This window comes from Microcaecilia unicolor, chromosome 2, assembly GCF_901765095.1.
Source record: "Microcaecilia unicolor chromosome 2, aMicUni1.1, whole genome shotgun sequence".
Taxonomy (NCBI): Eukaryota; Metazoa; Chordata; class Amphibia; order Gymnophiona; family Siphonopidae; genus Microcaecilia; species Microcaecilia unicolor.
Window position 1 is genome coordinate 477,899,833 of NC_044032.1, and position 15,843 is coordinate 477,915,675.

General features: G+C 42.2%; 1 protein-coding gene across 5 annotated transcripts in view; it reads left to right on the forward strand.

Annotated features, from left to right (window-relative positions):
• Nucleotides 1-15,843, forward strand: part of IMMT (inner membrane mitochondrial protein) — a 156,664-nt gene that overhangs the window by 41,319 nt on the left and 99,502 nt on the right. For 3 of the 5 annotated variants that reach the window (XM_030191054.1, XM_030191056.1, XM_030191055.1), the window contains exons 5-6: nucleotides 6,178-6,303; nucleotides 14,597-14,710. In XM_030191054.1, the coding sequence (XP_030046914.1) occupies nucleotides 6,178-6,303; nucleotides 14,597-14,710 (240 nt within the window). The remainder of the gene's footprint in view (nucleotides 1-6,177; nucleotides 6,304-14,596; nucleotides 14,711-15,843) is intronic. The other 2 variants (XM_030191057.1, XM_030191058.1) reach the window with 1 other exon arrangement.

A 15,843-nucleotide genomic window follows, 5' to 3' on the forward strand; every position in this document is an offset into this window, starting at 1 on the left:
AAGGCAGAAAGGGCGGAGCCTGGAGTTGGCGGTGGTGGAGAAGGGTACTGAGAGGAGGGATTTGTCTTGAGAGAGGAGGTTACGGGTAGGAACGTAAGGAGAGATGAGGGGAGAGAGGTAAGGAGGGGCTGCAGATCGAGTGCATTTGTAAGTTAGTAGGAGAAGCTTGAACTGTATGTGGTACCTGATCGGAAGCCAGTGAAGTGACTTGAACTGATTAAAAAAAACTGTGGTTAGATTATCGAAGAAATCATGTAGCTTAGATAAATTCCTACTTGTTACGGGAAGCTCCAGATGAAGTCATTAGGTGGTTGACCATTTTTGTAAGCAATTCTCTTGGATTAGGGTGTTAGCCAAAAGATCTTTCAGGAATTGTATTGACTCCACTCCCAAAATCTATAGGGGCATATCTGACACTTTTTGAAAGTTTCCGTCCAGTAGTGGGTGTCCTGTGCATGGGAAAGCTGCTTGAATTCTTAGTATATAAGCGGTTACAAACGTTTATTGAGATATATAATATTTTGCATAAAACTCAACACGAGTTTAGATCAAAACACAGTATGGAAACCTTACTTATTCTTCTGAAATTAAACAATATCTGAGCAAAGGACAGCAGGTTATCCTGCTTGTTTGATATTTCTGCAGCATTCGATGCTATAAATCACACTGTATTGCTTCTCAGATTAAGTGAGCTGGGTGTAACAGGTTCTGTGTTAACCTGGTTTGAATAGTTTTTGACCTTGAGATCATATATGGTGAAGGAGAAGGAAAGAAACTCTTGTAGTTTAAAACCGGGTTGTTGAGTTCCACAGGGGTTTCCATTCTCTCCTTCCTTTTTTAATATATACTTAATTTCACTAGGTAAATATCTTACGGGATTGGGAGTTTTTGCATTATCTTATGCTAATGATATCTTTTTGTTATGTCCTGCTTTGCCCACAATTACAGAAACTATTGGATAAAAAAAAATCATATCTCCATTATGGATGAATGGGCTACTACTCATTTTTTTGAAGTTAAAAACGCATAAAAACAAACTTGTTTGGTTTGGGGATTTTGATTTGCTTTCAGAAAAGAAGGTTGTATTGGTTTCTGGAGAAAGTTTGATGATAGAAGATCATTTGAAAGTGTTGGGCATTATTCTTGATTCAAAATTATCATATGAAAGGCAAGTCGATCCACTTGGAGAGTTGTTTTTTTTTTGATTGAGACAGTTGAGAGCAATCAGATCTTCATTAACACAAAGTAATTTTAGGTCAGTAGTCCAGGCAGTGATTTTCTAGATCTCTCAGTGGCACTTGGAGCAGAGATTGACAACTAGCAGGTGGATTTCTTGAGCAGGCATATGCTGAGTGGAGTCTAGAGCAGAAATCCTTTGATAGGGTGGTTGACATGTGGGGGCAACCAGTGATGGATTTGATGGTGACATTGGACAACGTAAAGGGAGCTCAGTTCTTCGGCAGAAGAGAACCATTGGCAGTAGGAATAGACGTGGATACAACTGTGGCCTCAGCAGGGTCTTGGCCAATGATAAGACATATCATCCAGAGAATAGAGAAATGTTCCAGGCAAGTGATTTCTTGTAGCTCTGAATTTGCTTATTCAACCATGGTACAGGTGCCGCAGCTGCTTAAGGCGCACTTTAGGAAAGGCACTGTGGCCTACTGGGCTGAGAGAAGTTTGATTCTCTCTCTAGATATTTGCAAGGCAGTGTTGTGGTTTTCTGTGCATTTCTTTGTGGCTTACTATTGGGTTGATGTCCGGGCACGGTAGGATGCAGCATTTGGTGCAGTGTGCTTTCTTCAGCCTTCCATGGTTCCCGCCCATAGCTTCCTACTGTTTTGGTACTTTCCAAGCATCAGCGTTTGGACCAGTCTGGAGGCCAACAAAGAAGTAGAAATTAGGGCTTACCTGCTAGTTTTCTTTCCTTTAGGCCTCCAGGCTGGTCTAGAACCCACCTGTAGATAAGTGGCAGATGCCATAGAAGACTTAGAGGTTAGGATTTGGAGGACTGTGTAGTTACAACTGGTCATCTGTATATATTTAAATCTCATTGCTATTTGTTCTGGTTGATGTTAGCTGTGTGTTTAAAAAAAAAAAAAGGAAGGAAGACAATATGAAATGTAAGACTTAATGAATGTACAATTTCTAACGGGCACATGTATAACACAACTTTTTGGTTTGAACGTTTGTGGTTGTAGAGAACAGCCATGAGGGGTATTGTTTTCAGTCTTGTGCTTTGTTAGTGAAATACTGACTGGCTGAGGGATGGCACAGTGCTATTATACAGGTCTCTGAGTTCTAGGGTTCAGTTTCCATCCGTCAGTAGATGAGCATAACCCCAAGTGTCGGCATTTGGACCTGTCTGGAGGCATAAAGGAAAGAAAATTTAGCAGGTAAGCCCTAATTTTTCCATCTCCTGATAGAAATTTCTTCCAGAGTTGTGCTGGCCTTAGTGATGGCATTTGTTTTAGAGCATGAAGGTAGCAAGCTGGAATCATGGTATTCACTGAAGTGAAGCATAGACCAATAATGCAGAAATGTTCTTTCCTTTTATCACTATTTACAGCTTAACCAAGTCAACCTGAGAGAGGATATATCTTCATACTTAGATTATCTATATAAATTAATTCCCACCTCCAACGTTCTGAAGCTCACTCCGTGCCAGTGAAGCACTGAAGCCCTGTACTGTTCCTAGGCTAGGCTGTCAGCACCACTCACCCTCCCTCATAGACCTGCCCTCAGCCATGCCCCATCCAGACATAATTCGCAACTCCAACGTTCTAATGAAGCCGGAAGCCGTCTCCCCAACTTCTGTAGTTGTGTAGATCGCTGTTCCCCCATGAGTGTGTGCCCCGCCCTTGTGTCACAACGTTATGACGTCGAGGGCGGAGCACTGACACCCAATCGCATCGCTCACACGACTGAGAGGAGGCATACGAACGCAACGCCACGCCAGGAGCAGCCCCCTCTGACTGACGTCACCTTCCCAGAATGACCTCCACATCAGACCCCGGGGGGAAAAACCCCCGAAAAGAAAGCTCACAGCTCATCCAACTGGCCCCAAACTGCCTCGCGTACATTTCCACTACCTTCCCAGTGCGCTGAACAACGGAGAAACGGAACAGAGAGAGGAGACGATCGCAAGGTTAAATGCCTGTTCCCTGTCTTTCCCCAGCTTCTCTCTGTCACACACACTGTAGGGGGCCTGCACCTCGGATGGAAATCGCGCCAGGGGGTCCAGGGGTCTGGAACATGGAGGGGGGTCTGGAAATCGGAAGGAGGGGGGTCTGGAAATCGGAGGGAGGGAGCCAGAGGGGTCTGCAACTCGGGGGGGGGGGGGGGGGGAGGGAGGGAGGGGGATCTGGAACTCGGTGGAGGACAGGGGTTTGGAACTTGGGTGAGGGGGTGTGGAACTTGGAGGAGAGGGGGGGGGATGCACCACCTGTACAAAAACTAGAAAAAACGAAGCGGGGGGACGACCCTGGAACTCGGAGGGGGGAGAACCACGACCCTGGAACACGGAGGAAGGGGGGACACTGGAACTGGGAGGGACGGGGGGCCCCTGGCACACACTCTCACACACACAGACACACTTGCACCCAGTCTCAATTTCTCTCTGTCAAACACACACACACTCGCACATTCACTCTCTCACACACACTCTCTTAAACATACACACTGCGACGAAACCCTTGCTAGCGCCCATTTCATTTCTCTCGGAAACGGGCCTCTTTTCCTAGTTAAAAATAATTACTCTTGTTCTTTCTTTGTCTGTTCTAACAAAGCATAACTTTTGTGGGCCAATCCTATATCATTGGTTTCAGAGAGAGAAAATTCTATTTACATAACAAGAGAAATGGATTATGAGGCTCGGACATCCATTTCAGAAAAGGACACTGTGCTTTGTGTTCATTGCTTGCTTTTATTGCAGTTTGACTTTGAGAAGCATGAGAAAATAAGAACAGAAATGATTAAGTTGACAATTCATTTAGCAGTTGCTTACTGCTAGTATAGTTTCAGATGTATTTATTATAATATTTTAATTGAATTTACATCTAATGAAAATTCTCTATGGAAATATTTATCTGAAATGTGTAATGTACTCAGCTACTAGATTTTGAGGTGAGCAAGATCAAGATACATACTTTTGAGGAGAGTCAGTGAGACAGAATTCAGGTATAAAGCCAGTGAAAGCAATGGAGAAAAGGAAAAGGCTGGTTTGGAGGAAGAGCAGAATGAAAAGAAAGCTAGGCTCCTCCAATAGGACATTAAAGGGCAAAAGCCAAAGGAGAGAGGAGATCAGAGAAAGGCCCTTTATAACAGGAGAAAAGATGGGTTTTACAGAGAAGCGAAAAAACTGAGGATGAAGAGGAAAAAATCACTAGCTAGAGAGGCAGCCAGGAAGAAGAGAGAGAGAAAAAAAAGTTAAGAGGGGCACAGTAAAAATAAATTTCTAGAGGTGGTGTTGCAGATGGGCTCATTTTCAAAGCACTTAAACATACGAGGCGGCATATTTTCAAAGCACTTAGCCTTCCAAAGTTCCATAGAAACTTTGGAAGGCTAAGTGCTTTGAAAATATGCCTCAAAGTTACATAGAGGGGCATTTTCGATATGATGTCTAAATCCAACTTTGGACATTTTGTTGAAAATGTCCAAAAATCAAGTAATGAAAATGACGATTTTCAAACCAGGAAAAGTCTTATCTTTTTTTCTTTGAAAATGACCCATTTCCTAGATGATGTGGTTAGTATGTTTATCTTTTTGGGACATTCCCTCCCCCCCCCCCCCCAAAAAAAAAAAAATGGCCAAGTGAAAAATTCACAAAATGAAGCCATTGAGATATAGGAGGAGTCAGCTTTCCTAGCAGATTAGTCACACAGGCATCCCAGCAGAGCAGTAGGGAGTGTTTTGGACAGTGTCCTTGCCTTTCATGTCTCCTCAGTAGACCTGCTGAGCTCAAGTAATTTCTCTTGTCATTGTTCCATTGCTACACATGAGTGCACTTACAGTAGCAAACATTTTAATGCATGATCTAATGGCTATTGGCAATTCTAGGCTGTAAAGATACAATAATTTTACAAAGTGCATGTTGTCTACATCTTTGCAAGCAGGCAGCATGCTGTAACTTACATTTTAAGTGTGCAAGGAAATAGGCTGCTAATACCTGAGGCACGGCAAGCATAAAAATCAAGCATGATACTTGAGTATTGTAGCAAACAAGAATCAAGGATGATCAGAGAACCTGCTTGTCTTAGACTTTTGACTTGATCAGTCCTTTCAGCAGGGTCAGTGATGTTTGTGAGTGTGGTAATGAAATGCTTCCTAGGTCACAGCCTTGGTTCAGCAGTAAACCTAAAACAAAACAGGAAAAAAAAATAACCCCTTTTTCCAAAATGTATAAAGCCCTTAGCTAACAGGTAATGCATTAGCTTGACACTTTGTGTTCACTAAGTCCTGCGCTAATGACAAACGTGGAATGGGATAGGCAGAGTCTGCACCTTACTCCTAATGTGTGGTACAGTATAGCATGTTATGCCGCAGATAACTGCTTTTATTTTATCTGTTACATTAATGCTGTTAATGCCGCCTAAATAGGTAGCACTAAATGCATACGCCTTATTTGTAATGTAGTTAACGTGGTTACTGCAAAGTTTTAATGCATTTAGTAAGAGAGATCCAGAGTTGTTTTCTTTAATAAAACAATTCATTGTTCCATCCCTAAAGGAATACCTATCACATAGATTTAAAAATATTCTTGAAATTAAGTAGATCCTTTACAAAGTTCAGAAAAAAAGTTGCAAGCAGCCATATTCAAAATGTCACAAAAATAACAGCACATGCTATTAGGTGATTGGTTTACATGATGGCTGTCTCACAGCTTAAACCAGTTGGAAGTGGTACATGTGAAGTGTTTTGCTCCACTGCTCTGAGAAGTGCTGCTGGAGTTATTAGGGAGCTTTATCTGTAACAGCAGTAATATAAACAAGAAAGCCCCCCCAGAAATCTAACAGGATGGGGATTACTACTTTCCAAGTGCACTGTGAAAGCACTGTAGAGCAACCATTGATCTAACTCTTGTTTTAGAAGGGACTGATCTAGTTTTAAGTTTTCCTGGCCGCTTTAGGGTTCCACTTATTTTGTTTCCCAGTTTGATACCCTGATATGTTTTTCCAGTTTCTACGCATGTAGCTCAAATAATTTCAGCAACGGGTGAAGCTGTCTCAGTCCCAGCTCCAGTGGTGCACGAAGATGAAACTGCAAATGTACAGGGGCATGGAAAACACAAGCACGCCCCCTCAGGTGCTCTCACAATGCCTTTGCACTTTGGAAGTATAGATCAGCACATGAATTCTTGCTTATATCATATGCATTTCTTTTGTCAGTGCTGTGACCACATTTATCCATAGTGATATGTTGTTGCAGTTACTACTGCTGAAATGTTTTGAGCAGATTATAAGATCAATTAAATACATTTGTTAGCAGCCTTCCAGCATGGTCAAGACGCTTGGATTATGCATGCCTATCAGCAGATGGAGACTGACTGAGAATTGTATAAGAATACTGTACAGGTCCCAGCCAGCCAACCAGTATTTCTCAGACTCCCAGCAGATGGTGGTCATGTAGTCTGAGTTGGTCTGGTAGGCCTGGGGCGGGGGATTATTTTTCTTGGTATCCCTTAAACATTTTTTGTTGGGGGGGGGGGCTTCTCCCAAAGGGGAGAAAAACCTCTTGGCCTCTGCCTGTTTAGATTTTGGGGTGTTGGTCTGAGGCGGGGGTCATGTGTTTTCCCAGGATAGTTAATCATTCAGCCAGGTCCCTCCCCTTGCAGCTGCCCTCCTTGAGAAGACCACTTGTGCCTTGGCTTCAATGTTCAATGGATGCCTTGAGTGACCCTGTTCCATATACAGCTGCTGCGGATTTGCAAATTGGGAAAAATATATATAAAAAAAAATCTACCTGAAAGTGCTGTAATGTGGTTTGAGAAGCTGTCTGAGAGCCTCACACCTAGTAGGCCTTTTTTTCCCCAAATGGGATTGGCTTGTGGTCCTCCTCTTGCCTCATGTGGGTTCCTTCATTGAGCCTTAGTTCCTGCAGTGCAGGAGAGGAAGCCTTGCCATGAGTGTGGAATTGCATTGCTGCTGCATGTGTGGGCAGCAGAGAATAGAGGCACATGGTGCTCCTTGCTGTGTCGAGACCCATTTTATTTACTATTAAAAGATATTTTTCCACACCATGTCTCCTTGGCTTTTTGGAAGAGTCCTGTTGATCATGCTACTCCTTTGTTGCTCCTCCTTGCATCTCTTCAGGGAGCCAAAGCCTTCGGCAGCAGCAGTGTCAAATTCAGCCCCGGCAGAGAGGCAGGCGCAAGTAGCTGTGGCTGAGGAAATAGTGGGCCTTTCAGCAGTGACCTATCTTTGGCAGAAATCGCCACCATGAGATGTCTCTAGAGGGCACAACCAAAAAGATGGACCTATTAATGAGGGGAATACTGCAGCTACCTAAATCCTTCCCTATAAACCAGGACCTCCAAGATATGGTCCACATGGAATGGAAGTCACTGTAAAGTGACAAGAGCAATGGGCAAGTTGTACCCCATTTTAACAGAGATTCTTTTTGACCTCCTAACTATGGGCGCGGTCATATAGAAAACTGCTATTCCACTGGATGAGGGTGCTGCCCTGATGGATCCAAAAGACAGAAAAACAGAAGCTTTGTTGAAGCGTAGTTTTGATATTTGTGTTGGCACTTCAGGCTTCCATGTGTGGTGGCCAGTGCATGTTTCAGGTGGGCAGAGTATTCCGGATGCTACTCCACCGGATCAGAGAGCCTTGGAAATGGGGGTAGCTAAGTTGGAAATGGACTCCTCTTTCCTTGCACATGCATTGTATGATCTGTTGAGTGCTTTGGCGAAGAATATAGTTCTTGGTGTTGGCCTGCAGGGCTTTGTGGCTGGGTAGTGAATGTTGCCTCTGAGTCTAAATCTTGTACACGTCCCTTTTGGGGTTCTATGCTCTTTGGAAAGGAGCTGGATAAGTTGGTATGTAGCTTAGGGGACCTGAAGGTCCTGCATTTGCCAGGGGACAAAAAGTAGTGTGGGTAGAGGTAACTCTGCATGTGTCAAGTTTTCAGGTTTTGGAATGCTAGAAGTTTCTGTCCCTGTAGATTTAGTGGGACAGAGAAGTCATGTTTTTTTTTTTTTAGAGAACCCAGGTTTTCTGGGGTTGGGGTGGCAGGAAGCCTTGTGCTGGTGACCCCAGTCAGATTAGTATACAATGAAGATGTAGGAGTCCAGCCTCTGGTGGCAATACAGACCCTGTTAAGAGACTTTTACCAGAGGTGGACCCAGATTACTTTGGACCAGTGGGTTCTTGAGGTTAAGATTTATCCTAAAATCAAAATTTTTTTATTTTGAAAATTTGTATTATGAAGTAATTTAGTATTTTGAATGGCTTTGTATAATTTCAAATTCTGATATGGTTAAATACAATTTTTTAAAATCTTTGTTATTCATTTTTTTGAATTTAACTTTGGTTATTCCAGGCATTTGCTTCTGTTTTTGTTCTGTTAACTGCTTATAACTACAAGGTATTAGTGGTCTACAAGAGTGTTATGTTTGTGATGGGTATTTGCTGGAGTTTGAGCGGCCCCTGCTGGATCTGTTTGTGATGTCTCCCTGCCATTCCTGTTGGAAAGTGGGGCAGTCAGGGATACGCTAGAGCTTCATAGCCCATTGTGGATTTTGTTTTTTTAGTGCATTGTTAGATTTCTACTGTTTTTTAGTGCATGGTTAGACTTCTACTGGTTTCTATCTCCCATCATGGTTTTAGCGATTTTTTGGTGTGCCTGATATATTTATTTGGCATTATTTGTATTGTTTCTACGTCGTATCCAATTACTGACATCACTCATTTGCATACAGTGTGGCATTTGAATCACTGCATCATTTAGTTTTTATGCATTTTGATTAAATGTTGTCCGGATATCAGATTATCTATATTATTTGCAGTCATTATTTTACCATTTTAGCGCGCCTTTTGTTTTTTTGTTTTTCGTTATATCTACTTGCTGATGTCACCTATTTGCATACAGAGTTGTATCTCTTAGCATTATTTTTGTTTTTCGTGTTTATATTATGACACTCGCATAGCAGACTATTAGTGTCCTCATTTGTTGTTATTTCATTGTACTACTTCAGCGCGCCTTCCAGATTTGCACTTTGACCTTTAACTCACATATATAATGTCGGAGTCAGACAGTGCAGATTTTTTTCAGCCGCTATTGGGACGCAAGGGTGTATGACGGCTCCTGCATTCAGGTTTATTTTACCTACTTCATTCATTCTGTTTTTTGTCATTTTTGTCATAATGTATTTGAGCTATACCGTGATTCATCCGTTTGTCAGCTACACATTGGGTACGTCTTTAGAGTTGTGTAAAGATATTATAGCACTCTTGTTATTAGTCGGCGTCCTTTCTCGTATAGGCTGGTATGGGACCATTGAACTATAGGAATAAGGATGTTCATTTTGAGCTCTTTCTTTCAAGTTTGGGTCATCATCTATCTAAGTCATATGGTTCGTGTACTTTAAGCCTATGAGGATATACAGTTTTGTTTCATGAACATGTGAGTTTATTTGTTATTCCACTATTTGCACATCCTTTTCATATGTAGATTTTGTTTTAATATTACATCTTTTTATCTTTTTTCTTTTTTTCTTAGTAATGGTTACTGGTTCACACAGTCATAAACATTGATAGTAAGATCATTGAGTAGTGGTGTCCTATCTGTTGTTTTTTCTATTTATTTATAATTTATATAAGTTTTTTTAGTTATATGATGTATTCTGAAGTACATTTATTTTAACTGTATGGCTTAAAAGACTGTGTAATTTAGTTTGAAAACACAAACTATCTTTTTAGTTATAGGATGGATTCTGTTGTTTTATCTGGATGAATATAAATGTTTTATATTTTATATTATGAATTATATATTTTATATATATCGGTTGAGTAGCTTTTTATCCGTACAAGTGACGTCTTTTTTTTTTTTTTTTTTTTTTCTACAGAGTGGGATATTTGTGGTTTATGATTTTTCATTACTTTATTAGTGTGGACATTTAATTTATGTATTTTATCCCTTTATTATGTACTAGTAAAAAAGGCCCGTTTCTGTTTGTAAGGAAACGGGCGCTAGCAATGGTTTTGGTTTTTTTTTTTTTGGTATCTGTAGAGTTGTTAGTAAAGTGTGTGTGTTTGAGTGTGTGTCACAGTGAGACACAGAGAGTGGAAAAGAGTGTATGTGTGTGTGTGACACAGAGCTACAGTGTGCCAGAGTATGTGTCTGCGTGTGTCTGCGTGTGTCTGCGTGTGTGCATGACCCCCTCATTCTGTCAGATGTGCAGTTACCCCCACCTTTTGTGTTTGAAGTTCTGGGACCACAGGGGCGAGCAGTGAGTCTGAGTGTGAGTGTGTGTGTGTGTGAGAGTGTGTCTGTCTCTGTGTGTGTGTATTTGTGTGTGTGCATGACCCCTTCCTTCTGTCCATGTTGCAGGGTCGTCCCCTCCCCCCCATGTGTTTGTATTTTCAGTAACTTTTCCTTGTTTTAATCCTGCGATTGTGCTCTTTTGTCCATGCCCTCCATCCATCCATGTGTAACATTTGTCCTCTCCCCTTTCCCTCTCATTCTGTTCTCTCCCCCCTCTCCATGTGTTTTTGTCTGTCTCCCCTTGAAGTTCCAGGCCCCTCTCTTTTCCTCCCCCCCTCCCTGCATGTGAGAGAGAACATGTGTGTGTGTCAGACAGAGAGTGTGTGTGTTTGAGAGTGTGTGTCACACAAAGAGTGAAAGACTGTGTGTTGTGTGTGTGTGTATGACCCCTTCCTTCTGTCTGAAGTGCAGGGAAGTTCCCCCCCCCACCTGGTTTTTCAGTTCCTTTTCTTTTTTTTTTTTTAATCTCGTGATTGTGCTCTTTTTTTTTTTCCTGCCCTTTCTCTCCCATAAGTGTACCTGCTGTTAGGAAAGTTGGTCCGTCTGCTAGGCTTCAAGCAGCTTGCGTTATAGTCGACCCCTGCTGATAGGCTGGAGGCTGTGTCTTCACCTTTGTTTTTGTTTTGTTAGTGCGGGTCCAGAGGGCTGTTCAGCTTCCTGCTGCTTGTTGGGGTGCCCGGAGCTTGCAGTGTGGTCGAGGGCCCCTGCTGAGTTGCCCAGAGGCTCTCTCTTCATCCTTTTGGGGGGTTTTTTTTTTTTTTGTTACTGTGGGTCTGGTGCCTTTTTTTTTCTTTTTTTTGCACGTGCCAGCAGCCAGTTCCTGCGTTCAGCTGTGTTTGTTGATGTCATTGAGTTCGATGCTGCCTAGTAGACCACCTGCTGAGGGAGCCATGGTCCCAAGCATTAGAACGTTGGAGGTGAGTTTTATTATATAGGATTGTGTACATGTAAAAAAAAAAAGTGTGAGCAACACATGTATATGTTTATATCATTTTATGTTATTGTGTTATCAGCTGAGTTTTGTTCTGCTTTATTAGTTCTACTTTTATTGTTTTATTGTTAAATTTTTATATATATCCACATATAATTTTTTTTAATTGTTATTGATTTGTTTGTGTGTTTTTTAATTGATTTTTATAACCCCTGATGCAGCCCAGCTGGGCAAAACATGGCCTGTGTCGGGCAATATACTCTAGTTATTTTATTAATAAAGTCTTTTCTGATTTTCCACTGATCTGCTTCGTTGTTTTCCATCTTGGAGTTTGTGGATCGTCTGTCTTGTTGTTTTCTTATACGCTAGAGGTTGGTTAGTTTATGAGTTGTTGCACTGATTCCATGGGAAGTGCAGGTTACAGGCAGTTGTTCTGTTTATTTCATGATCCCCAAAAAAGAGGGCATCTTTTGTCCCATCTTAGATTTCAAGCATGTGAACAGAGCCCTCAAGGTGCCCAGTTTTCATGTGTAAAATCTGCGCTTGGTCAGTGTAGCGACTCGATGAAGAGAGTTTCTCCTGTCGCTGGATCTAATGGAGACATATTTTTATATCTCTCTTCACCTGGTTCATCAGCAATTCCTATGTTTTGTGGCATTTTCACTTGTGTGTGCTGCTATTTCAGCTCAAAATGGCTCTTAAGACCTTTTCCAAGGTAATGGTTGCGGTGGCTCTGCGCAAGAAGGAATTCTGGTGCATCCCAATCTGAACGATTGGTTGATCACGGTGAAGTCCTTCCAAGAGAGCGAGTGAATTACAGCTTGAATGGTCCAGTTCCTTGAAGATCTGGATTGGATAGCAAGTCTTGCTGAGAATCAATCTCTCTCTCTATCTCTTCCCCCCCTCCTCGCAGCCCTTCCAATACCTGGGGGTGTGGTTTGACATTCAGTTGGATTGAGTGTGTGTTCCCTCTGAGAGAATCAACAAACTACAGGGGAAGATTCATCATCTTTTGTCAAAGAGCTTTTTTTGTCACTGGATTTATCTGCAGGTGCTGGGGTTGATGGCGGAGTCTCTGGAAGTGGTTCCATGGGCCAGAGCACACATGCGGCCCTTGCAGCTGGCGTTCTTGCCAAGGTGGTCTCCACAGAGACATTTCTAGAGATGTCATCCCCTCAGAGAAGGTGCAGCGCAATCTCCAGTGTTGGCTTCTGACAGACAATCTGGAAAAGGGTATGAATCTGGAGTCCCTGACGTGGACAGTGGTCACTACGGATGCCAGTCTCATAGGCTGGGGAGCCCACTCTCTCGGCCAGGTGGCCCAAGGTCATTTGGTCTGCGGAGGAAACCCAGTGGTTGACCCGACAGGCTGGAGACCAGGGCGATTCACCTTGCTCTGTTAGCTTGCCAACAGATTCTTGAAGGCAAGGCCATCAGGATGCTGTCTGACAGTGTCACATCTTTGGTATGTGTCAATCAGGGCGGCATAAAAAGCCATCAGGTGGCTTCAGAGGCCTTAAAAGAGCATAAGCGTTGCCGTACTGGGACAGACCGAAGGTTCATCAAGCCCAGTATCCTGTTTCCAACAGTGGCTAATCCTGGTCACATGTATCTGGCAAAATCTCAAAAGAGTAAATTAGATTACTGCTTGTCTTAGAAATAAGCTGTGGATTTTCCCTAAGTCCATCTTAATAGTGGCTTATGGACTTTTCTTTTAGAAAATTATCCAAACCTTTTTTTAAAACACCTACTAAGCTAACTGCTTTTACCACTTTCTCTGGCAATGAATTCCAGAGTTTAATTACATGGTGAGTGAAGAAATATTTTCTCTGGTTTGTTTTAAAATTTTCCATTCATTTCCTAATAATTCCTAACATTCTATTTGCTTTCTTAGCTGCTGCTGCACACTGTGCAGACTAGAGGGGTTCAGTGCATCATTAACAGTGACACCTAGAGCTTTTCCTGGGTGGTGACTCCTAATGTGGAGCTTTGCATCATGTAGTGTAATAGTTTGGGTTCCAAGTTCCCATATGCATCACTTTGCACTTGCTCATATGAAATGTCATCTGCCTTTTTGATGCCCAGTCTTGCAAGGTCCTCTTACGATTTAACAACTTTGTGTGTGTGTATGTTTGTATATGTATGTGTGTATGTGTATATATATGTGTGTGTATATGTATATATTAGAAATGATGCAGAGGAACAGTGTAAAGAGATAATGGGCAGCTGGCAAAGGTATGGGTTTGGTCCTACTGTCATCTGCCCTGAATACTGACTGGCTGGCTGGTGGGCAACTGCAGTGTTCTTACACAGTTCTCAGAGTTTGGTGTTCTCAGGCTCCATCAGCTGGTAGGGATGCAAAACCCAAATATCTTGAGTGGTCTGGAGGGCCTAACAAAGAAAATATCAAGTAATTTATAATTTCTCCTTTAAGAATGCTCCTTATATCTTACTATTTATTACCTGTTCTGATTATAGTTGCTTTAATAGTAACTGCATACACTTTTTCTGTTCTCCTCCCCATTTTAGCAAATTGTTTTGATATAAAGTGGCTCCATTCATTTTAACTGGTAGTGATGTCCTTACAGATGCACCTGTCTCTAAGTGTGTCTAGCAAAAGTAAAACACACTGCTGTTCACTGGTGTAGTGTAGACAGATGCAAAGTATGCAATCTCTGTTAACTATAGGTCAAACAAAGGAAAATGAAGACAGAGGAAATATTTTGTCTTGATTTTCATCTTTGTTTTGTAAACCCCCCTGATTAGCACGCTGTGCAGTCCATGTGCAAACTTTGCTATGGTTTAAATCAATAATGCATTAATATTCACCAGTAATGATATCATACACAGTTTTTGTATGTGAAATCAGTACCGCATCTTTCTATAAAAGAGCTTTGAGTTCTAGTGCTGTACTTAACTACCTTCCTTTTTTATCTGCTGCTTTGTAACCCATGGGGGGGAAAGGATATTGGATTGCTTGTGTTCATGATTTTCTTTTTTTAGGTCTTGAAGTTGATATACTGCCTTTTTGTAGTACAGTCAAAGCAGTTGATATATTATATGCAGGTACATGGCTCTGAGTCAGGATTGCTTAGGAGTGAGTTGGTAGGAGGGGCTTCTTATAATCTTTTTGTTTTTCAAGTTCTGTACCATTTCTCTCTTTCTGTGGGAAAGCAGAACCCCATGAGAAGCGTGACAAGGAGTCCTTACCTGCTGTGAAGGAAAGGCCTCCTGATGAAATTGCATCCCGGCTTACACAACAAGAGAAGGAAGATCAAGAGAAATTGAAAGGTAAGTTAAAAATATAAAAAATAGAGGGAACGTTTGGTCTCCAGATGGGTAGTTTTACAGGATATGATGTTCTTAACTGACTGACCTCTGTATGTGAAGCGTGTTGAGGCCAGATTTCTGCCTTAGTTTGACATAAATGTCTGACCATTTTATGACTTTGGGTCTCATGATGAATGTTAATGTTTCTTTTAAGAATTTTGTTACTATTTTAATTTACTTCTACTATGGATACCAATTCTAGAGGTCTCTATAAAGGCTGGGTGTGGAGTAATGCCTCTTGTGAAAACATATTTTTCCTATTCCTCTGGTCTGCCCCAGCATGGGAAGTGAAAAGCACATACCAACAGGAAAATCCAAGAAGTTTGCTATGAGCCATTTTGAGTAGATCCTCAGCTTATTTTTTTTTAATTTTTGTTACATTCCCACTCATGGCAGGCTCAATGCGGCTTACATGGGGCAATGGATGCCCACAGATATTAATGTTTTTACGTAAGTCTTACTGTTAGTCTATGTCCTTCCAGCTCTCTTTAGAATTTGTTTCTGCAGAGCACATAGGATGCATTACTGCCTCTTCTGTCTCATAGACCACAGGAATTCTGACTGGCCACTTGGGTCACGGTGTCCTGCGCTTGTGACAGTCGGGGTGAATGGCAACTCCTGCAGAGGCAGTTAAGCAGTGTTCCTGGTGGGACTACTGGCCAGCGTCGGGGTGTTGCAGTGTGTGCAAGCCGGGAATCCTGCGGGATGCACAGGGAATGGTCTGCAGTAGCAGCACATCTTCAGATTTGGCACTGCATCCGAATATGCCAGGGTCTTCGGGCTCTCCAGCAGGGCCATTGTGCACTTTGATGCAGGCGAGCATGAGAAAGGATGCCATTTTCTCAGGGTCGACTGGTAGTGAGGAGCAGCCTCTGATCACATGAGGAGCATAGCTGACATTTTACAGCCTCAGGGTACAACAGAGCATTCAGCTGCATCGGGATCTTTGTTTTCTCTGGAATTTATATTGCTCTTACACCAGGCCTATTTACTGAAGCAGGGACAGTCAGAGTTGTTGCAAGGTACTTCAGTTTCCTGCCCCGATGCCCCTCCAGCTCCTAAGAGATCAGAGGGCAGATGAGGTTATCTGTGCT